At 38.1% G+C, this 24,517-nt stretch overlaps 1 protein-coding gene across 8 annotated transcripts in view; it reads right to left on the bottom strand.

The window, feature by feature from the left end:
• TUT7 (terminal uridylyl transferase 7) overlaps positions 1-20,383 on the bottom strand; it is a 58,142-nt gene extending 37,759 nt beyond the window's left edge. For 3 of the 8 annotated variants that reach the window (XM_020915470.2, XM_020915469.2, XM_070459527.1), the window contains exons 1-10: positions 19,891-19,982; positions 18,297-18,847; positions 14,174-14,355; positions 13,691-13,807; positions 13,018-13,195; positions 11,238-11,326; positions 9,429-9,480; positions 8,374-8,443; positions 7,476-7,602; positions 5,967-6,086 (exon numbers count right to left, since the gene is read on the bottom strand). In XM_020915470.2, the coding sequence (XP_020771129.2) occupies positions 5,967-6,086; positions 7,476-7,602; positions 8,374-8,443; positions 9,429-9,480; positions 11,238-11,326; positions 13,018-13,195; positions 13,691-13,807; positions 14,174-14,355; positions 18,297-18,816 (1,455 nt within the window). In that variant the 5' untranslated portion in view covers positions 18,817-18,847; positions 19,891-19,982. The other 5 variants (XR_011484982.1, XM_020915467.2, XR_011484985.1 and 2 more) reach the window with 4 other exon arrangements.
• Between the last annotated feature and the right edge of the window lie 4,134 nt (positions 20,384-24,517).

The raw sequence follows: 24,517 nt of genomic DNA, 5'->3' as shown, positions 1-24,517 counted from the left end.
GAGGAAATGGCAACCCACTCTAGCATTCTTGCCTAGGAAATCCCAGACTGCAGAGCCTATAACCCTTAGTAATTGTTCTGCAATTCTTAGATATTCTGTTCCATTTCTTATTCATTATTTTCTTCCTCCTTGCTTTTCAACTTAAGAAGTTTCTACTGAGTAAAACTTATTTTTTTCTTTAGAGTCCTAAGCATATTAAGTCATATTGTTAAGATTCCTGGTGAGATAATTCCAATGCACGCTCTGTTTCTTCAAACTATGACTTTGCCTTTTAGTATGCCTTATGATTTTTTTTGTTGAAAGCTAGGTAAAACCCTGTGGTGTGGGATTTTTTCCCTTTATCTGCCTGGAGTCAGGCAATGTACTGTTTGTTGTAGCTGTAGATGTCAGCGGGCTGTAACTTCTGTTGGTATCCTTGTTTTTGTCTCTTCGACTGTTTTTGGGTTTCCCAAGAGACTTCTTAAATGAAATCTTTCTACTGTAACTCCATTATTACACAGGAGGCTGAATGATGCTGTAGTAAGCTGTGGAGAGAAGGGAGACATCCTATAGTCTTATAAGGTCTCAGTCTTTTAGTGAGACTGTGATCCTTGGCTGTAACCTTCGTGTTTCTCAATCCTGCCAATCTAAGGTGAGACAGGGAACAATAGAACGTTGGAGTCGGCTATTTTTCCTTGCTCGAGGTCAGTCAGGCCCTGAAAAAACTCAAGGTGGTTCAGTTCAGTTTAGTTGCTTAGTCGTGTCCAACTCTTTGGGACCCCATGGACTGCAGAACATCAGGCGTCCCTATTCATCACTAACTCCCAGAACTTGCTCAAACGCCATGTTCATTGAGTCGGTAATGCCATCCAACCATCTCATCCTCTGACATCCCCTTCTCCTCCCACCTTCAATCTTTTCCAGCATCAGGGTCTTTTCCAGTGAGTTAGTTCTTCATAGCAGGTGGCCAAAGTATTGGAGTTTCAGTTTCAGCATCAGTCCTTCCACTGAATATTCAGGAGTGATTTCCTTGAGGATCTCCTTGCAGTCCAAGGAACTCTCAAGAGTCTTCTCCAACACCACAGTTCAAAGCATTAATTCGGTGGCGCTCAGCTTTCTTTATAGTCCAACTCTCACATCCATACATGACTAGTGGAAAAACCACAGCTTTGACTAGATGGATCTTCGTCGGCAAAGTAATGTCTCTGCTTTTTAATATGCTATCTAGGTTGGTCATAGCTTTTTTTCCAACGAGCAAGTGTCTTTTAATTTCATGGCTGCGGTCACTATCGGTAGTGATTTTGCAGCCCCAAAAAACAGTCTCTTACTGTTTCGTTTCCCCATCTATTTGCCATGAAGTAATGGGACCGGATGCCATGATCTTAGTTTTCTGAATGTTGAGCTTTAAACCAACTTTTTCACTCTCCTCTTTCACTTTCATCAAGAGGCTCTTTAGTTCTTTGCTTTCTGCCGTAAGCGTGGTGTCATCTGCATATCTGAGGTAATTGATATTTCTCCCAGCAATCTTGATTCCACTTTGTGCTTCATCCAGTCTGGCATTTCACATGATATACTCTGCATCTAAGTTAAATAAGCAGGGTGACAATATACATCCTTGATGTACTCCTTTCCCAATTTGGAACCAGTCCTTTGTTCCGTATCTGGTTCTAACTGTTGTTTCTTGACCTGCAACAGATTTCTCAGGAGGCAGGTAAGGTGGTCTGGTTTTCCCAATCTCTTTAAGAATTTTCCAGTTTGTTGTGATCCACATAAAGGCTCTGGCATAGTCAATAAAGCAGTAGATGTTTTTCTGGAACTCTCATGCTGTTTTGATGATCCAACAGATGTTGGCCAATTTGATCTCTGGTTCCTCTGCCTTTTCTAAATTCAGCTTGAACATATGGACGTTCACAGTTCACATACTGTTTAAGCCTGGCTTAGAGAATTTTGAGCATTACTTTGTTGGCGTGTGAAATGAGTGCAATTGTGGGGTTGTTTGAACATTCTTTGGCATTGTCTTTCTTTGGGACTGGTATAAAAACTGATCTTTTCCAGTCCTGTGACCACTGTTGAATTTTCCAAATTTGCTGGCATATTAAGTTCAGCACTTTAACAAGGAGATTCAGTTCAGCTGCTCAGTCATGTCTGACTCTTTGTGACCCCATGGACCGCAGCATGCCAGGCCTCCCTGTTCATCACCAACTCCCGGAGTTTACCTAAACTCATGTCCATTGAGTTGGTGATGCCATCCAACCATCTCATCCTCTGTCGTCCCCTTCTCCTCCTGCCCTCAATCTTTCCCAGCATCAGAGTCTTTTCAAACGAGTCAGCTCTTTGCAACAGGTGGTCAAAGTACTGGAGCTTCAGCTTCAACATCAGTCCTTCCAATGAACATCCAGGACTGATCTCCTTTAGGATGGACTGTTTTGATCTCCGTGCAGTCCAAGGGACTCTCAAAACAGTCTTCTCTAACACCACAGTTCAAAAGCATCAATTCTTCGGCGATTAGCTTTCTTTATGGTCCAATTTGGCTCTGGTAAAACTGTTTCCCTTGAGGGCAGGTTTTTACTTCAGACAGCAGAATGTTCTACACAATGTCAAACTGACCACTTTTTTCCTGGATAGAGGATTTTTCTTGGATCTTTACCCTGAGGAACCTGGTGGGCATTTCTGGAGATAAAACTCATGAAATGAGCACCCTATGAATAGGCCCCCTGCTGTTTTTCACTTTCATACTTATCCAAACTGAACTTCCAGAATCATGGTTTTCTTAGCCTGGTAGTGGTTCCAGTGGCAGGATTCTCTTCCTGGGTTTTTGCTCTGACAAGTTACATATCTGCCTGTCTCTCCAATTGGGGGCCAGTGGTTTTCTCCATGACCCCACTTCTGAAGGATCTAATGAGAGTTGATGATTTTCAGCATGCTCAGCTTTTTTCTTTTTGTGAGGATGGAGCGATGACTTCCAAGATCCTTATATGGTGCACTGAATTGGTCAACAGTCAGTCAGAGATGTGCTGAGTTGCCAGAAAGAAGGGTTCCACTTCTCTGAATTTCCTTCTTTGTTTTTTTTTCCCCTTATTATTTGGTGGCCCTAGTTCCTCTGCCCAGAAAGAGGAGTGGCTTTTCTACTAGTGAAGCCACTGAAAAACAGGAACTCACTGTGTTGGGTCACTTGCTTAATTTTTGGCTTCTCTCTAAAGTCTGTCTGAGTTTGTTCAGTCCCCAGAGCCTTCAGGTTGTTATTTTATGTGTTTTGTTGAGAATTTACAGCCGTTATTTCCAGAAGGATCACTTGTTTACGAGTTCAAGCTTCCATACCGTAGGTGGAACTTGATTTTCTATTGAAGGGGAAAAGGACTACATCTGTTCTCCTGCCTTGTTCTAGGAGTTATACATTCATGATCTCATTTCAAAATTTCTCAGATGAGTCTTTCCCCAAAGCTCAGAGATTAAACAACTTGCTCAAGGTTACAAGAATTTTTAAGACCTTCCTGCATTCATTACATGTGTGTGACTTGAGTGATATTATCGATGTTTTTGTAAATATTTACTGTTTTTCTATTTAGCTTAATTCCAACTATTTTGTACTTTAATAAAATGTTGTAAACATTGCAAAAAAAAAAAAAAAAAAAAAGAATTTTAGTGGCAAATCCTGGGTGACTCTCAGGGCTGCCAAACTTTAATACTTGACACTACTCTTCTTTATACTGCATTATCTGGCATTCTTAAAGTGAAAATAATTGTTTCCTAAGGGTTAAGTTTATATAATCTAAAATAAAAATGATTCAAGAAAATATTTACTAGGAGACTAGTAAAATATTGTTGTAGGGGATAAAAGAGGCTAAGAAGACAGGATTACATCTATTCATCATTCATAACTCACATATCAGTATCAAATGATAATAAAACAAAAATTTTAATTGGGAGTAAAAGGTCAGAGAGAGTCTCCAACATAAAAGAGATCTAAGTAGGTTGGGAGAGAATGACCAAAAGATTTTTGAAAACACAGATCAGAACACAGAAATATGATAGTCTAAACTTCTTGACAAAGAATCTAATCTTATTCACCCATGTATTACTTTCAGGGCTTAGTATAATGACTAACATACAGAGTGATTTAAAGATTTTGAAGAAGTTAATGGTTTGGACACTTTCATACACATAATTTTGAGGTTTTCAATAATTTTCTACAGAAACAGTGATATAAAATATCTGGCACGAACCAGGCACTGAATTTCTTTTCTGTTACTTGCTGTATATTTTTTATTAATACTCTAGCAGAAACCAGCACACCGATACCTGACTAGTTTAAAAACGTGAAAACGACGATCACTTTGGGTCAGGCAGTAGTCTACCTTATTTGATATATACAGTTCAACCCAGTGTTTGACCACTATATACTTGTTTTTGTCATTAAAATTTTCAATAAATAAAAGGCATAATCAAAACCCAATTCTGTCATCTTAGAGAACTTCTAGTATCACTGCCAAGGAAATAATACACTTGGCTATAGACAAAGGTATTTATGCTTCTCTTAAGCAAATCCCGAGGAGACTCACATCACCAAAAGAGAAGCACTTTTTTCCCTGCATCTTCACATCAGTGACAGATGCCCACTTCAGAGATGATGAAGACACAAGAAAAGGCAGATTTTACTAAGACAGCAGTGATATGGCAACACAGCCAACCTCTTCTCAGACATTTTTTTGGCCCAGGAGTCCAACTGGTTTGGTTGTATCTTACAGTCCTATCTCTCTTGGATCAAAGTGAAAAGAAAACTTCAAAGACTTTTTCAAAGACTTTCACATCGGACTTAGGTCTGATGAAAAGGGTTATTTGTCAACTAAGGGTTGACTTTGTTCTCTCACCCTTTTTTTTCACCAGGAGAACAGACTAGCAAGGATACCCTGAATTTTTTAATTTCAGTACCACAAGCACAAAGAGAACTAACTCCCTTTAGGCAACTGGGTCACAGCACAGCAGACTGCAATTCCTAAAGCCAGGACAGTGTTTCTGCTTCAGCTTTTTTCATCTCAGGGCCTGCCTGATAAAGGTCCTTGCTTAATTCCCAACACATTTAGTATAAAGAAAAAATTCCCTAAAATCTTATTTTATGTATATATATATATATATCTCCATAGTTAAGAACTATGGCTCTGGAACATTTCCTCCTTAAATGATGAGAATCCTGCATATGGTAAGAAGACAAGTAGTTAAAATACTGGATGTATCACAGTAACTTTTACCAAGTGACGCTTTTTATAACATAAGGATACACATAAAACTTCATCAAGGAATTTTACCTAGGGATTAAAAGTGAGGATTTCAAGAGAATGAAAATAACCTCATTTTGACTTTGAGATGGCTCCTTCTTAAATCTTACTATTTGAATAAATCAGCTCAACTTTAATTTATCCAGAAAGAAAGAGTGGTCACCTTACTGAAGTCTTATTCATCTTAAAGATTATAGCAAAATATTATTTAAGAGGCGATGTCTAAGTTCTGCACCTTGTGGTATGAGTAGCGATCTCAGCACTTATATTTTCCTTTGTTTCACGGGGAAAAGGGTAGAAAGAGAACAAAAAGACCAGTGAAAGAAAGTGATAGTGAACTGAACGCTTCCTACGGTCTGTCTGGAGGTGATACATAAATTCAAAGTATCAAATTAAAAAACTGTACCCAAAGAAAGTGTGTAGCAAATGATAATGTAGGTTCATATTCTCTTGTCTTGCAAACCTCAAGATCATGTGCTCCATAAATTATGTTTCTTCGGTTTAGAAAAGTAACAGTCTCCCTAGCAGAGTATATGGCAGCATCTTGTAGCCAAATACATTAATATTTCAGCAGTGAGAAGTATGAATTTTCATAGTAATAGGATAAATTCATGTCAGTTCTGGCTAGGTTTTTAGACTTTGAAATTATGCCCAAGGGATTGTGGCCCCATAATAAAATCAATATCAGATATATAAGCAAAAAATGTTTTATACCCATGATCCTAGATAAACAGGCAGAAGGGGTTCTTTCCTCTGTTGAAGAAAGAAAACGGCCATCAGAGCAAACACATAAGGTGGCAAACCTCCTTCTTCAGGGTGATCTATACTGCAAAGCTATAAATGAGAGAAAAGAGGATAAGCATTCTTTTGTACCAACTGGTCATTTATGCAATTTGGTCTAAAATCTGTTAATTCATTTCCATTTATCACGTGATTTAGTCTTCAAAATGAAACTTCATAACCCAACTTCCTTATACTTATGTTGTAAACACATATTGTGGTTTTCAGTGACAGTTTCCACTTCAAATTTTTCATTTTGAAAAAAAAAAAAAAAAAAATTTTTTTCATTCTGTTAACTAAACTCACTTGTGAAAGGCTCTAAAAATCTATTTTTTGATATCCATGGTAAATCCATTCACTTGGTTCAAAAACTTGTTAATACAGTCAAAATAATGATTCAATCCCAAATGTAAGCCAATTGACTTTGCTCAGTTTAATGGCCCCCTCACGCTTAGCTGCTACCTGGAAAATGCATGCTTTGGTTAGAAACATAATTAGAGGAAAGAAAGCAGGCAAACCAATTAGCACTGGCAGAAAATAACAACTTAGTGATGAAGTAGGAAGCTGCTTTCAAAGCACAGCATATTGTGATTACCAATTCACTCAATTAAGAGTGGGGCATCCTCTGTCTCTGTTGCATCTTCGACTCAAGCAACAGGAATTATGTATTGTGACTGCCATGTCCTAATCCATAAAGCTTTTGGCTTTTTTATATACAGAATTTCAAGTTTATAATCGTCATGAGACCTTACATTTTGGAGAAATGTTAGATGCTCTCGTGTTCATCTGAGCATTTCATTAGGATACCATGTTTAAAATACTGTAGAAATGTAAAGCAAGATCAGATAGTGGCTTTCATTTTCTGGGAGTCTTTGGGTATATTATTGGGGCTTCCCAGGTGGCTCAGTGGTAAAGAATCCACCTGCCAATACAGGAGATGCAGGTTCGATCCCTGGGTTGGGAAGATACCTGGGAGGGGGAAACGGCAACCCACTCCAGTATTCTTATCAAAATTCCATGGACTGAGGAGCCTGGAGGGTTGCAGTCCATGGGGTCGCAAAGAGTCAACATGACTGACTAAGCATGGGTTTATTATTGGATGGTATAAGAGGCTTTATCTCAACTCTCCTATATCTGAGACTCACTTCAGGAAACTAGTTAGAAGTGTAAACTCATAGGCTATAACTCAGGTTTGACCTACAAATCTAATTTTTAATAAGTATCATAAATCAATGATCTTTTGAACAATATGCTATAGTCAAACAGAAACAGTGAGTTTTTCTTTCTACATACATTAGAATTTCTAATACTCAGATGCCAACTCTCTTGATGTCTATAAATAAGCATCCAAACATTTAAGATTACATGAACCATGTAAAAATCAAAGTGTACTGCTTATGCACATGTAGAACGTATTCATTCATTTAAAGAACTCAAACCTACCTTTGCCCAGTATCTAAATGCAATCACCAGAGGAACCAGCTTTGATTCTAGTTTTCCAAGGGCAGTTAAATGATTTGTTGTCAGACAAGCATTTTCATTTCCTGCACTCACTTTACAAAGAAGACCACTGGTCGGGGGTAGAGGGCGACAATGCGAAGGAAAACGAGAAAGAAAGTGTTATACAAATATCAGGTTTCTTTTACACCACCACCAACTAATTTACATTGATAATAAACACCTTAAAAATGAAAATAAAAAACTTATTAAACCTTTATGGGTCATTTAAATAACTGGCTTAAAAAAAAGGGCAGCTATTTTCTGGGTACACTTTAAGAGCTAAAACTGTCACGTTTTCTTATATTAAAACAGTTTTTTAGGGGAAAATGCAAAGAAGAAGTGTAAAATGTTTCAAATGGGAGTATGAATTCATCTTAGTAGGAGCAAAAGTGTTTTCCCTAGCTGGAGGAATCTGCTTGATGGTGAATCATTACAGCCTGCAAACCACCCATCTACAGTGGGAATGGGAGTGTTTCCAGATGGAGAGAGAGAGCTGGGTGAAGTCATACCGACTGTTTTCAGTAGTTTAAATTGCTGCTAAAAAGAATGGCAAATAAAGGTGATCAGAGCAAGTAACTATTTGACAATTTTTTTTTTTTTTTTACTGAAATGGATCAAAATGCTTCCTTTCTATATATTTTCCTTTAATTTTCTTCTTTTTAAAATAAAACACCTTTTCCTCTTGGGTTAAACACCAACAGTAGAGGGAGAGAGCTAATTAGTAAGCTTATGAAATTAGCCACATAGGAGCTTGTAATTCTAGAAACTGGACATTAAGATGTAGTAAAGTACAAATGCTTTTGGCAAGCTGATACTTCATAAACAGCTTAAAACAACAGACCTCTGCTTTTCTCTGCACACCACCACTGGCACTCGAGCATGGAAATCTGCATCAACATCAATAAAAGAGTCTGGAAAAAGAAAAGAATATGACACAGATTAGTTAATTAAGCCTTTGTTCAAAAGCACAATTAGATAAAGTACCAGTACCAGCTGCGCATCATCTGTTGGGTCTTTCAAAAGACCATTATGAAATAAAGCTCTTAAGAAATGATTATGAAATAAAAATGACTTGAGAAAGTATTACATTCAAGAATCAAGTAATCACATTAATTTAAAACCCTTATTTAAAAAAAACCCCTTATTTTACAAAATTAACGTCTGATTAGAAATGGCTACATTATTGAACTAGAACATTTAAATGTTAGGTCAGTAACATAAATATGGATAGGACAATAAAAAACAAAATTGCTGCAAAAGCTACTAAAACATGTGGGGTCAAAATACATACTGACTGAAGTAAAAAGAAGTTTAAACATTTCATTCAGTCAAAACAAAAAGGATGGGAAAGACTAATTCAGAGATGAGACAATTTAACCAGGCCTATGGAAAGCACACAAGCTGTCAAGTCCCAGCTGGACATTATCTGGACATATGATAACATACCTGGGAACATATTATTTGTTGATTCATTAATCTGAATTAATCTCACAATAGTGTGAGTTGAGTCACACTATTATTCATAAAGTATCAATTTGAGCCATGGAATACAGATGAACATCCTTTAGTTTCAACCTCAAGAGTAAATTTTACATATTTTGACTCCTATCAATCTTAGGCTAGGGCCTGTATAATCTTTACAAATTATGACATTATCACAAAGCAGAAAGCTTTACTTACAAAATGGTTATTCTGCATAGTAGAACAACTAACAAGACTCCAATTAACCTACTAATAATTCATGGGCATTTGCTTTAGTTTTTTGTTTGGCTATCACTCATATAAGTAAATCAAAAAACATGACTTCCTATTTTCAAAGCTTGAGAAATAAGATATATTCAAATTATAGACAAAAGAAAAATTTAACAACAAAATGTGGAAAGAATTTGGCCTTACCATTGTTCTTTAAACATTCTTGGACAAGTAAGAGAACATCTGGCTGAGACATCTAGGAAATAAATCAATGAATACATCAAATAATTTATAAGTACTTTGGCTTCACTGAGATAATACACAATCATCTGAAGTTACTCAAATGCCTTTCCAAACTAGAAAGCACTTTACTACCTGAGTAAAGGAACTAATCATTGTGCTACGTGCACACAGTCAGACACAGAGAGAGGAGCACTGAAAGATGACGACTGTGGGCAAAAAGAGACTGACTACTCAGTTAACTCCTGATTCACTAATTCATGAGTTAATTAGCCTCTCAGCAAAATCTCCGAGTTGTGGCTAGAAGCTGTCAAACTGTTAATACTATACTATTACTCTGTGAGACTACTTCAACAGATTGCTTACTGGTGTCCACTTCTGTCTTGCCTTTCTCTAATCCCTGCTACACAGGGAACCAAAACCACTTAAAACCATGCATTAAATCCCGTCCTGACCCTCCTTAAAACTCTCAGTCTGGCTACTTAATGCCCTTAGGTCAAAATGAAATTCCAGCTTCCTGTATTTTGGGATCCAGGCTACATCTCTATCCTAATCTTATGCTCCACTTTCTCTAGGTCCCTTCACAGCCCTAACAATTTTCCCTTTAGCTCCTTGAACAGGCCACGCTCAATGCTTGCAAATGATGTGCCTTCAAGCCAAAACACTCCTTCACTGTCTCCAACCATTTTCATCTTTTAGAGTTCAGCTTAAATGTTATCCATTCAAAGGGGCTTCAGGACTGCTTGTTTTCTGTCACAGAACCTTGTTTTTCTGAATTGCTTATTATAATTAATTATCTATACATAATTACTTATCTCCTTCACTAGGTATGAATTTCATGAAGAAGTAATCATGTATTTTTTGTCCTCTAGAACCCAGTATAGTGCTTGGCATATCACACAGACTCGAAGAATGAATGACATGAAATCAAAATAACTGCCATGCTGGTAAAATATTAGAATTTAAGGTTTAAAGAAAAGTAAAATCTTGGTCAACTGACCAGGTAGCTATAGCAATTGGGGATAGCAAGGAATGAGAGAGTGTGAAACAGAACATCTGGGGGAGGAGGTCAGAAATCTTTACTTCTATTTTTAAGCAGTAACCCAAGTAAATGGGCATAAACCACTTGCAAACTGGCCTGCAGGAACCACCAGTAAGGAAATGAATAACCTACTAAAGTGCCTTCCAGTTTTAAAGTTCTGACTCATCAACATCTTTCTGAACCATGTTTAAGCCAGAAATCGAGGCTAGGTGCAGTTCTTCAAAAGTGTAATTATTTTTACAAGGTGGGTGTATGTAAGAGGAAACTCAGGAACAAATGGAGCTTGCAGGTCTTAAATGTTTATATGTATATATATTTGTGTATATATATACACACACACACACACACACACACACACCCCATTTGAAATCTGAAATCCTTTGCTGCCACTGCAAAGCTGAATTGTCAAGATAATTAAATCTTTTCAAGTTAATAGAGCTAAGTAACGCCATCAGATTCACATGGTTAAAAAAACCAGTGTTTGAAGAAAGCATGAAAGATATGTAGAACAAGAAGAAATACTCTTTAAAATTGAAGGCACACAGAACATTAAAAAAAATTTTCAGGAAAAAATTATACTTTTAAAAACAAAGTAGTTTTAGGGAAAAAAAAATTACACTTAAACTGTCCTTAAACATCTAAAATATAACCACATATAGCTCACATTTAGAGAAAAAAAATAGAACTTCCATACCACTCTGTGAAAATTCTAACATTTATTTTGTACTTACAATGGCTGGAAATTGAATGTCAATGTTTATATCCGAATTTTTGAAACCAAATCTGCTACAGGATGACCCATATAATCTCAGAGAGCAATCTAAAAAAAATTTTTTTAAATAAATAGAAGTCATTTATAAAGTAAAATTTCTCAAAAGTTAATGCAAGACACTGCTATTTCAGAAATGGAACCGTCAATTAAAACTACACACAAAAGAAAAACAGTGTTCAAGTCTGGCACAATGAAAGGACAAGAATGGGTGACTCCTGGCTCTTGCTTTCACTGTATTTTATTTAAAAGGGAAGACTGCATTGAATGTAGTTTACTTTAATAGCCACTCTTTTCATACCAGTTGTAAAATACATTAATACTTCCTTTATTACTTCACATTTTGCAGAGAAAATACTAGCTGAAATGATTTTTAAAATATGGGAGTCAAAGAGATGTCTAACTTTGTTATGTTTATAAACTTTGGAGTACACTGAGGAGTTAATGCAAATACCTCATTCACCTTTTTGAAAGCATACATAGGTGGAATTTACTATAAAGATCATGGTTCAGTAAAACAATAATCATAAAAATCAGCATTACATTACTTTCAATATGAATACTCATTATGAACAAAAAGTTTAATTTAACATAATAGAATCCTTTCAGGAAAACTTTAGAAAGTCATTATAATATCACTGATACAACTTAAAATGTTCGGCAAAATGTGAGTCACTCTTTAGAGGAAGATGTGTGTATGGGAACTACCTATATTTATTTTATGGCATTTCCCCCCCAATGTTTTACTACTGTTGGGCCAAAAAAGGGAACCTTGTATCTTTTTTCTTTCCCAGGTTAAGTCAAGTAATTTCTTTGGGTTTTAACAATTTTTCCAAGACAAAGCACACTCAATTTTACAATGGAAATCTATGACAAAAATCAAAATTACAAATGACATCTCAGGAACTTGTCTACAACATCAAAGATGAGATACCTAATATAAGGAAATGAACAGATTCTTGTCCTTTATTTTTCTGAACACAAATATATGAATATGAATCATATACTATATGAATATTTCAGTAAAATGAATAGTTTGATGGGTAATACAATGATAAATTCAAATAGTGATTTGATTTCAACCCTGGCTGTGGATTAGAATCACCTGTGGAGCTTTCTATAAAAATAGTTTTTCATGGCTCCATAGATATAACTTGGAAACATCAATTCAACAGTGCACAAAATTTATTATAAAATAGTTTTCAAAGCTCATTTTAGATGGTGCAATTCTTTTAAGCATGGTTAAACAGAACCTTTTCTGAACAGAGATAACTTGAAAATGACTCCAGGACACTCAAAATATTCTGTCAATGTACATAGGTAGAAAGGTGTGGTGATCATTTTGTAACGTACAAAAAATATTGTTATCACTATGCTGTACACCTAAAACTGATATACTGTAAGCCAATTATATTTCAACTAAAAAAGGAACTGAACTTAGAGATGGAAAATAAATAGAAAGGTAAACAAAATATATACATAAGAGTCCCACGGTGCTCTAATAATATGGGACATGTAAACGAACACAGTGAAACTCACAATGAAGACAGGTTAATAACAACATATGTAAAAGTCTTTGCTACCCTAGGGTAAGTCAGGAAAAACAAAAACATAAAAAACGAAAAATTGAGAGCTTCAGAACATGGCAAATTGATTTGTATTAGGCAAAAATTAACTAATGGTAAGAAAAATGAATGGGGTAATTTTAGGTAGCTAAAAAGAAAAACAAATCTAGAAAATACCTGGTAACTTGTGTTGGAACACACTTTCCATGATACGTTTAATTTCTAGTCTCTGTTCCAAGTTCTCATTGTGTAAGCCAAACTCCTGTACCACTTTGTCAATGGCAATACCAATTGCATTTATCTGGGAGGGTGTAGGCGGGGGTAACGTGGTGAGCAACTCTTCCTCTTGCTTCTCCTTTTAAGATCAATGTTGAGATTAAAAATGACTCACACCATTTTTACCTTCTACCAGTCACTGAGACAACACCCTGTACAGTACTCTCGAATATTTTTCTCAGCCCTCCTTCTCCCTTTAGCTGTGTTAGTCTTCATCTTATCAAACACGCACACACTTCTTTATGCACATAAAATGATAATAGAGGGAAGGGAGGAATAAGGAAAAAGTGTAAGGAAAGAACATTAGAAACAGCAATGGCAAATTATTTACTTTGTTATTATTGGCATAAGGACACATATCTAGGTCCTAGCATTGGCTTCATTCGTCCTGATACTGTCCTAAGGAAATTCACAAGATTACCCAGCAAAACATATCTGACCAGTATAAAGTATTCTGGTTAACATAAACTCAGCAATATAAATAACCAAATTATTAGTATCACAGTCTTAAGCAAAGTCATAAAGATGACAAGTAATAATTGACAAACATGTGTTTAGGTTACATTACACTTACCTTAATGTTTTTCTTGTGCCTCTTCTCTTTGATATGCTTATGAGCAAATGCAATGGATTCAATTAAAACATCACAAAGTTTGCAGGTGTACTTTGCTGAAGGGTAGTTTCTTGGTCGCTACAATTTGAAGAGATTTACCGACATGTATATATTTGCATATAAATACGTATTTATAGAGACATGTAGAGAACAAGATGTACAGAGACAAAATACAGGTAAACAAAAGCTGGCCAAAAGATATTTCCTATATACTTATTAAATTGTTAATAAATTACTGTCACTATCATTACGCTAGTAATTGTTTTTTACAAGAAATTCTGAAAAAAAAAAAAAGGAAACTTTATTAAATCAAACTGAATATCACTTTTGCTCTATAGTGCTTAAATACCAAAGTAGGATATATAATTGATTAAAGCACATGTTCCAATTACTAACATAGTTTAAACCAAAACAAGGATTTTAACTAACAAATAAAGCGGTTACCCTTTTCAGCCTGTCGATGCAGTCTCTTTTCAGCCGCTCCTCAGCCTGCTGTAAGCCCAGCAGCTCCTTCGTTGAAAGCATAGACTCATCGATCACAGGGCCTTCCAAGTCTCCATCCTGTTCATTTTCGTCATTTCTAGTTCTCCGTGGCTTCCGAGGTCTGGACCTCGGCTTCTTGTTTTCTTAAGTTAGGGGGAAAATATTATTGGCGATACGGAATAACACCACTCCCAAGTCCAAAGCAGAGCTAACATATTTATTCATGAAATCACGTGATAACTGAATGACACCTGAACACAGAGCAAAAGGGACGGTACACCTCTCCCATGGATAAAATGCTTAACTGCTCACTAAACACCTCAACATGTGGATACACTAATCCACAGAAGCCATCTTTTTGGAAAACAAAGACTTCTACTTCAACCATAAAATCTGATTCTATCATTTCTTCCTGGTATACTGCTGAACTTTTTCAAGCAATAGTAAAAATTATCACTTGAAAGCAAATACATCAGTAATTCTAATGTAATTAATACATCATAATATAATGTATGATGCACATATATTTAATAATTTCTAATATACCTGTAAGGATACTTGGTATTCTAAAGAAAACTGTCCACATTTGCTTTTATTTTTTGTAAGTATACAACCCCAATGGAGTAAAGATGGACAGTATATCTCCAAAGAAATCAGAAATCAACTTCATTATCTGTAAATCGGGCAATCATAGAATTGGGCCCTCCCCCACGTTAAACTCAAGAAATTGAAGCCAAAATTTTATTTACTGAAGACAACTATTAACCATTTTATCTTTACTTTCATTTTAGCTTCTTTGATGAGCCTGCACAGAGAACATTTCAAATGAAAAAACAAAAACAAATTAGCAATGGAAATAAAAGCTTTCTGCAAGTACAGACTAATTCATCTGCTTATAAACTCCGCTGTTAGTTCTACAGTCCTTATAACTGATAAATGAATCTGTTCCTTTTTTAAGACTCAGGAGTTTTCAACTTCAGTAAAACTGAAGACGTTTGTGCAATTCATCTACAAAAAAAAAACTGTTCTAAATAGCTTCGGTAATTTCCATCAAGTTCTGAAAATGAAGTTGCTAGTACCATATAAAAGTAAAATGAAATTCATTTCCTTAATTAAAACTATGATTAAGTGGACTGAATAGCTTTTAAATGGCTTACCAAAAATTATTCTCTGAAAATATAAACAAACTGAAATGCTCTGCATGAAGCAGCTGCCATGACAGGTTTTCAGTGGAACTCATTACTTGTAGAGCAGGTACAATGAATCAGTTGATTGAAAAGAAATTATGTCAGGAAAGGGAGGTATAGGATCCTTAATTTAAAAAAAAAAAGCTATCACTAACAGCTCCGAAGGAAAAGCAGCACGCAACGTACTCAAACTACCCTGAGATGAATATAATTAAATTCTGCAAACAGCTTCAATACTATGATAAAGCAGCAATTAAAAAAAATAAAGAACTATTAGTACAAATAGCTTTTTTTTTTAATAGGAATCAAAATGGACCAAACAAAATAGTAAAAGACAAATAGTTAAAATCAGTCTATTGTTTTTTCACACTTCCTCTATTCCCAACTAAATTAGCACAATCTTTTAAAAATCCACTGTTGGTTCACCAAAACAAAATTGATATGGAACCAAATTTCTTTTCTCACTTCTCTCTTGATTACAAAGGCTTCTCGCTCTATTTGCTATATAATTTTTCTAGAAAGAGTGACTTTAATTTCTCCCCAAGAGTACAGTTAACTTTACAAAGAGAAGTGGAGGGCTGCAGAGATTTTGCCTGATGATGACAACTGCAGCTACCAATATTAAGTATTTTTTCATGCAACAGATGCAACATAAGTACCCTAGGTGGCTTCAGATTAATCCCTAAAGTGATCCTATCATGGATGCTAATATTATCCCCAGGATACAGATGCAGAAAATGTGGTCCAAGAAAGTAAGTACCTTGTCCAGGCACACATGACTAAAGTAAATAAAGGGATTTGAAGCAGAGATTAGAGCATGATAGATTTCTGAAATTCATCTAACAATACAAGAAAAATCCTTTCTTGTAGGAAAGCTATTCACATCTAAAACAGACTAGAACTCCCTTTTACTCTGTAAAATAAACAAATAAATTAAATTAACCAGAACTGACAAGGTATACAAAATCCTAAACTGAATTTCATAGGCCTGCATGGTAAAAACAGTCAAATAAAATCTCATTGGAGGGAATCGAGGAAGGCAAAGCTGGGTATTGCTAAAAAAACTTTCCGTAATTACTTAGAGGATGGACTACCTGGCTCCTTCCAGGCTCTAGGTAGTAATATGAATTCTCTACATACAGTATTCCAAGTTTCTCATATTTTATTTGAATATGGTCCATTATTCCATTTACAAAAGATACATGTATTTGAATGGATGTTTCCAGCTAAGATCATTAATGGCACTGTCCCAACTATATTAAATTGGCAATCTAGGATATTTGAGGAATGAAGTAGGTAGGGGCAGTAAAGTGAACTGAAAAATAGAAAGCTAGTATCAAAAAACAAAGCAATGCTATGATAATTTTCATTACATCTTTTCATATCCTTTAATAAGAACCTTTGTTATTAAGGTATGAGTTTGATTTAAGAAAATTTCAGTTCCTTTAATGAGAGCCTTTTAAGGATACTCTGAGTACAGTGCAAAGCTTATACTATAAACTGAACTTCTTGCTACAGTAAGTAATATTATGCCAAAGCTTAATATTTTCTTTGTGAAGATTTTTAAAGGATAAAAACTGAACAGTCCTTCATTTCCAAACTGAAAGCAAACGCCCGTAATTTCATATAGAGAAAACATCAGTGTTTTGGATTGACTTCAACAAAAAGATAGTAAAACTGCAGGTCCCATTCAATATCACTTAAGGTTTCCTTTTAAGACTAGACAGGAATACATAAAAACAGGTTTTCAGCCTCTTGTAATATCTACCTGGTGGCAAACTTTTGAGCTGTAAACCTTTCCTTTTATAATGCTGCTCAAAATCAACCTTTTCTGAAAGACCAACAATTGATAACTAAATTAAAATGTCCATGTCCCACTTGGACACAGTAATAAAGAACTACTTAAATATACACAAACTTCAAAGGCCAGAAATTATGTGTTCATTTCTCTGTCAGATTCCAGGTCAGTGAGGCCAAGTTCATGGCCAGAGCAGCACAGTACATGATTTCAGTCCCACTTCCTCATCTACCACTTTGCGTAAACAAGTAGGAACAAATTTAACCTCTTTGGAGACACAGCTACCTGCTCTGTAAAACTGTGATTCTACCTTTGATACATCATGACAGCGCTGCAATTCCTTCAAGTTCTTTTCAGCTTAAAGATTTACAAGGCTGTTTGATTCTTCTGTTTCTCTGCTACGTGGACAAAATCTATTTGTTTTTTAGAAGAAGGGATAAATAACATTGGGGCAATTATTAAGCACATAGGGTGCTTAGAATTGGGTTTTGGTTTTACTGAAACTAAAAGGCAAAGCTTTTAACTGAATTTCTGACTTTTTAACCAATGTTTTTCAACCTGTTTGCTATGTTCACTTTTGAGAAAAAAAAAATCTTGCACTCTCCTCCTCTAGACATTGATATTTCACACAAAAGATGTGTATCCCTCTGTACCAGAAGATACATGCAATCTATACTATGCTTTTATATCAAATAAGTTTTCTTTAAGCTTTACATTCTGTCATTTATATTATGGAGACATACATTATTTCAAGTACAAAATTACAATATATAATTTAGAAAACACATACATACCACTCAGAAATTATGATATATCCCTAGGGGGATAAGATCACCCTCTTCTGTAAAAAGCACCAATGGGAAACATACTTTTACTAAGGTAAAACGAGCCTTGTGGCAAAGTAAACTTTTAAAGGAATCAATATATGCAGTGTGTTGAAGCTTTCCAAATAACATGATTATCCTTAAAATAATCACATTAAATAAGCCAAAACTATGAAAAATTGGAACTGCATTGCTGAAAATAATAAAGCTCCTCTGAATGAAAAATAAGACATTGCTGACTTCAGGGTTGTAACTTGACAAGTTGGAAACATTACCAGGGCTTCCCGCTTCCATTTCTGACATGGTGTCCAGGTTTGCCAGCTCTTTATGAAATAGTCGTCTTACAGTTCTGCAGCCTCTTCCATCTTGCCACCTATATCCATCTTCACTTTCCTGAAAAGAGTCTCTTCTTGGTCTGTTTATAACAGGGATTCTAGGTCCAGGTTTGTATTCTCTCCAACAGTCTGAATTACTGGCAAGTTCATCAGAGAGCCATCTCTTACTCTGATCTTTGTGGTTGTCATTGAGCCTAGTGGGTTGACTGTAAATTGGGTTCTTAAATGCATATGGATTGCTAGAAACAGCATACGGTCCTTTTCTGGGGGTATTCCCATAGTTCCCTGGTGTTACTTTTTTTTTGGGAAGGCCTTTTTCCATTTTACTGCTATGGCCTTTAGCATAATCATCCATTATTAAATAATCTTGTTGGGGGTGACCCCTTCTGAAATCCTCATCATCTGTAGTCCCTCGCTCTTTAGGACGCCTCACAAAGTAAGGTTTTGTGGCATCTCCCATGGTCTTTGACTTCAGTTTTCTTCCTCTTCACCTGAAAGAAGGTGTTTTGGAGAAACATCAAACTATCACTATAACAAGACATCATATCAAATTCACAAAATATTACACACTTAGATGCATAAAAGCCTGCAAGAAACCCTTTCCCTAATTTCCATCACATTCCAATAATCAGTGCATTATGTTAGAAGTGGGAGGCTTAGTTTTATAATCTCTTCATAGAAATTAGTACTATTTAATATGAAGATGAAAACTAAATCTGTCTTAAAAACTAATATTAAAAAATGTCACTCATACCAAGCTGGTTGGCGTTTACCTATATAACGAAAGCTCTTTTCTTCAGAACCTCGCCCCCCCCCCCCAAAAAAAAACCAATACCTCACCCCGAGCCTATACTACAGAGAACTCCCCAGTCTTTTAAAAAACAAGCTGGCAATTACTTTTAAGTGTTAATAGAGAGTAACCGAAACTTTGTGGAGGCAGTACATCTCTCGACTCCACTTTTCAGTCCCTTCTCGGTATCCTGGGGCCTCGGCTCCGCTCTCCACTATACAGAACGACAGGCTCCGATCCCTTGGGCTACAGAGAGGCTGGGCTTCCGACCAAGGCTCCGCTCGGGTCAGAGGGGCTGGCTTTACGACCAAGGGACAACTCCCGGTATCCACCCCAGTCTTCATTTCCCCACCCCAAACAACTTCGGTTTTGTCATGAAACAGCAATTCTCCCTCCTCGATCCCCAGGTGACCGCCCCACCCCCGATCTGCCTCAGTTTCCATCCTTTGAGTGGGAGACCGAGAAACAGGAGGCGTCTCCGCACTCCTGGCCACGAAGCCACCGCGGGGACCAGGAAGCAGGAAGTGACCTGCCTCCTCGATGGGGTTCCGGGGTCCCTCCCGGCCAGACAGGGGCCTGGGGGCGAGTGCCTCCACCCCGATCCCTTTTTCTCCAGTCTCCGAGGGGTTTGATACAAAGTGAAGGTGCGGACTCAAGCCCGAGAGCTCAGTCCTCGCTGGCCTGGGGGATCCCTGGTCCTCGCAACTGAGGTGAGGAGGCCGGCAGAGGATGGAGTCAACGTACCTCTCGGGCCAGGCCCGCCCTCAACTCTGGAGACCGGAGAACGCACCGGAGAGCCACCCCGGACGCGAGTCTGAAAGGGACACAGCGGGAAAGGCGCCCAGGAACACTCACCACCTCCGCCGCGGCCCCCCGCCTCTTCCTGTCCCGGCCGGGCTCCCTCTCCGTGTTTTCCTTCAGCCCCACTTCCGGCGCTCAGCGCTGTCTCATTGTGCGCGATTGGGAGCCGGCGCTGCCCCCGCCCGAGCGCTCCGTCGCGCACGCCGGAAACGCCCGCCTCACCCGGAGCCCCGCTCCTCCCGCTTCCGCCGTGGCAGTGGCTGTTGCGCCCGCGCGTTTTACGGGTGTCGGGCGTACGGTCGGGTTCGGGGCTTCGGCTATTAGCTCTTGTTCGCTTGGAGGTGTACTTACCTGGCTTTCTCTTTCTCCTGGATCTCGAAAGCACCGGGAAAGCGTGCGGAGGAAGCCTCTGGTTCTCCACGGGGAGACGCGGAGCTCGCTATCTGGGCGCAGCAATACGCCCGGGTCGGCTCGGAGGCTCAGCTTTACCCCTGGATGCTTGGGGTTGCCTGTGGGCAAGTTCAGCCTGGGCCTGAGGCCTCGTAACGCTTGCTGTTTTTCTGATAATTCGAATGATTGACCGCTTCTGTGAGATCTTAGTTACCGACTCTCTAGAAACGCTAACGTTTAAGCGTCCCCTGTTCACCCAGGTCTCCGTTGGGCTCAGGGAAATGCTTTCTCCCCACCCTTCCCCGCCCGCCCCGCCTGCCCCGCCTCTTAGATTGCGTGCGGGTTAGTTTCTCTTAAAAACAAAATCTTGTTTTGAAAAAAATGTATAATCGCACAGAATGACCAAGGAGGGCATTCATACGCGAATTTTTGAACGGAGAATTTTCTAATGCAATTAGCGAACAACCTGTATTCCTTTTTTCCCTCTGTCTCTTTTCTGTTGAGTTTACCTTCCCTGCTATCTGCCGTGTTATAAATACTTTGAAAGCCTCGAGCAACTAATTAGGGAGTGTCTAGAAAATGCGACAGTTTTGATTTATCTGCTTTTTAAGGGCGTTTAAATTTAAACCCATGAGATTCTGTTGGGATTATGGTCTTAATCCCCACAGTATCGTACTGGCTGTTGCCAGGCACTGTTCTGAGTGCTTTACAAATAATTACTCATTTAATCCTCACGACAGCTCCACTGGGAAAATATCATTATCCCCATTTTAAAGGTGGGGAAATCGTGTTTATGGTGAAGTAAATAGAGCCACTGGAATCCAATCACTAATAAGGCAGTGTATTCTTAACCACTGTCTATACTAAAGATGATTTAAAACAGGTAGGTACAACTTTAGTATAATGCTTTTTCTAGATGCTTTGGTTCTGAAAATACCTGACATGCTAAGGATCTGACAGGCAGACAGTGACCTTTTATAAAAAGGTCTTTGGGCTTATAAAAAAGTCCAAAGGGAGTGTGATGATACATGACTGCATTTATTACATGGGTCATCACACCTAGTCGAGTAATTCTGTATGAAAGAACTGGTTTAGGAAAAGTTGGTCTTGACTGTTTAGAGTTCTGGAGTAGTAGAGGATACATCTTTTTAAGGGTCTAAAGTATTTTTTATTTGCATTTTTAAATTTGGTTTGATTACTTTTGGGATGTCTATGGAGGGAATACTGAGTTTCTTTGAATTTTTGAGGGCTTCCCTTGTGGCTCAGTTGGTAAAGAATCCGCCTGCAATGTGGGAGACCTGGGTTCTATCCCTGGGTTGGGAAGATCCCTGGAGAAGGGAAAGGCTACCCACTCTAGTATTCTGGCCTGGAGAATTCCATGGACTGTATAGTCCATGGAGGTCGTAAGGAGTTGCACAGGACTGAGCAACTTTCACTTTCAATCTTTGAGGTGATTGCTTCATGGTCCAGACGTGTTTCCAACAATTTGAATTAGCATTGTGGGGGCTATCTGGTTTAGAGGTCATTAACAAATTGCAAAGATCTAACAAAATCTCCTGCTTCTGCCTGCTGTAAAATCTCTTAGGTAAATTATTCCAGGATTTTATATTTATGATCTAAGAAGTTGTGTAAAGTGAAAGAATTTTATTTCCAGTATGTGTTTTTAAACCTTGGGAAAATTGGTGAGTTGGTATATGCGAATAACTAAAACCTAGACTGTACTGTTCCAGAATCAGCCATTTATTTAGGGTCATTCATCCTTTTCATTTTTTTCAACAAATGTTGAATGCCTGATACGTGCCTGATACGTGAAAATAGTCTCTGTTCTCAAAGTGTTGAAAAATACAGTAAAGGTACAGAATGTCCCGAAATTGAAAATTTAGGACTTTGCTTAGATGAATGTACTCCTCCCACCCCACCCCTCCAAGAACCCCCAAAACTGAGCTAATCTTACCCTGGGCTCTACTTCACTATGGGAGCTATGGGGAAAAAATTTTTAACTTGTCAGTTAACATTATCTCAAGTCTTTGCTAAGTCACATCTTTGATGATTTGGTTTCTTGGATATATGCCCCATATTTCACATTTCTTTCTCCACTCCCTTTGCATGCCATGTGGGTGTGATGATCTGGAGTCATAATGATTGAAAAGAAGTGTCCCTGGCTGCATATCCACAAGCTCTTTCAGGGGTGTTCTTGCTTCTCTGGTCTTTTCAGTCTCTGTTCTTTGCCTTGTTGCTGGGTGTCTGATGCTGAGGTGTGATACTCAGGGACTCGTGGCTAGTTCACCCAGCTTAGTCCATCTCCAGTGGTTTGCCAACTTGGACCCATCCTGCACTTGATGGCATCATGCATCTCTCCTGAGATCTAGCTGCAATTTCCAGGAGATTTTCACTGTGTGTGGTCAACTACTTCTTCCTAATTGGCAGTCTCCTGGTTGCTTTACCATCTGTCTTCCTTGGTATCAAGAAGAATCCAGAAACATATTGACTCTTTTCAGGGATACATGGAATCTCAAGATATGCCTGAAAGTGCCAGTTTCAGCTTCCTCTGCTTGACTTTAGGTTCCCCACAGCCCTGCTCTGCCAGGGCTTTTTTTTGGGTTTAACTTCCTAAGAGGCCTCAGCATTTACTGAATCAGGAACCTGAGAATATCCTTGGCCTCATATACTACTCCCTAGAGCCTGCAGCTCTCCCTTTGCAACTGAAAATTGGGGGCTATCTGAGGCTGCCGAATTTGCCTCTAGGCCATCTTCAGTCTTTACAGACTCAACCCACAAAAGATACTAGGAAGCTGCTGCAGCGCCTTGCCAACCAGCCCAGCACAGGTGAGGTCCTTTGTCCCAGCACTGGACACCAGGCAGTGATGGAGGGAAATTAGCTGTATCTTCGAAAGGAGATAGAGCTGGTTGGTGCGTGGGTCTTTGGCAGTGTTGGTGATAAAAAGATGGGAGAGGAAGAAAGGAAACTGCTACTGACTTACTAACCACTGGGCTAAGCAATCAGTACTGTGTGTCTGATTTCTCACAATTCTACAGTTCCTGAATTATGCTAGGAAACAGGTTCAAAGGGTAAAGTCATAGGTATATAGTAACATGGCTTAACTGGCCTGTTTGCAATGTGACCACAACCTTTTTAGACTTTAGCACTTAACTTTTTTTTTTTTTTTTTTTTTACTGTACCATGCACCAAGCTTCTCTCCCCTGACTGAACGCTGATACCCCCAAGGAGCCAGTGTTTCTGAATTCTCCTTCCTTGAGACCACTCTCTGAAACTGCAGTTCAGTTGTCTTGGGCCATGGCTCCAGCTCTGCCTCTACTTTGATTTTTGGTAAATTATCTTCCCTCATGGTCTTCAGGTTCCTTGACTGTAAGCATGAGAAGAAACGTGATGCCAAACATCCAGTCAGTATTCTTGACTAATTGTGAACAGCTCAGTTCTCATTAGTAACTAACTTTGGGCTGTGCATTTTAGTGTATATATATATAGATAGATAGATAGATAGATAGATAATGACTTGTCTTTATTGATTATTTTAAATCTATGAAGATTGCATTTATGTACTTTGAGGTTTATTTTTAGATTATCTTCTATTTATGATATCAAATTTTTCTCTATAGTTGTGATATAAAATCTTTTTTTCAAATACATGAGTTTAAAAAATCTTATCCATTTAAAGAAAACTAGTAATAATTACTGAGGGATGTCAAAAATCATGAAGACAATATACATATGATTGAACTTTGGGAAGCATTGGACCCAGTGATGGAGAGAGAAAATGCCCAGAATTAAACACTGAGGCTGTCCAGCATTTAGACATTAAGAAAAAGAAGAGAAGCTGATAAGACGGAAGAAGGAAGAGAATCAGTGATAAGAGGGCTTTTAAGAGAGTGTAGTGAGCTGCTCTGGCCTGATGGATGCCGAATGTACCCAAACTGCTACGTCCCCTTGGGAGGGGGTGGATCCCTAACCAGCCTAGGTTGAGACATTTCCTAACGTCGGGTGCTGTGCTGTGCTGTTCTGTGCTTAGTTGCTCAGTCATGTCCGACTCTGCGACCCCATGGACTGTCCAGGCTCCTCTGTCCATGAGGATTCTCCAGGCGGTAATACTGGAGTGGGTTGCCATGCTCTCCTCCAGGGAATCTTCTCATCCCAGGGATTGAACCCAGTTCTCTTGCATTG

Source organism: Odocoileus virginianus, chromosome 31, assembly GCF_023699985.2.
Source record: "Odocoileus virginianus isolate 20LAN1187 ecotype Illinois chromosome 31, Ovbor_1.2, whole genome shotgun sequence".
Classification (NCBI taxonomy): Eukaryota; Metazoa; Chordata; class Mammalia; order Artiodactyla; family Cervidae; genus Odocoileus; species Odocoileus virginianus.
Note: the sequence above shows the minus strand (reverse complement) of the source record. Positions and strands in the feature narration are given on the sequence as shown.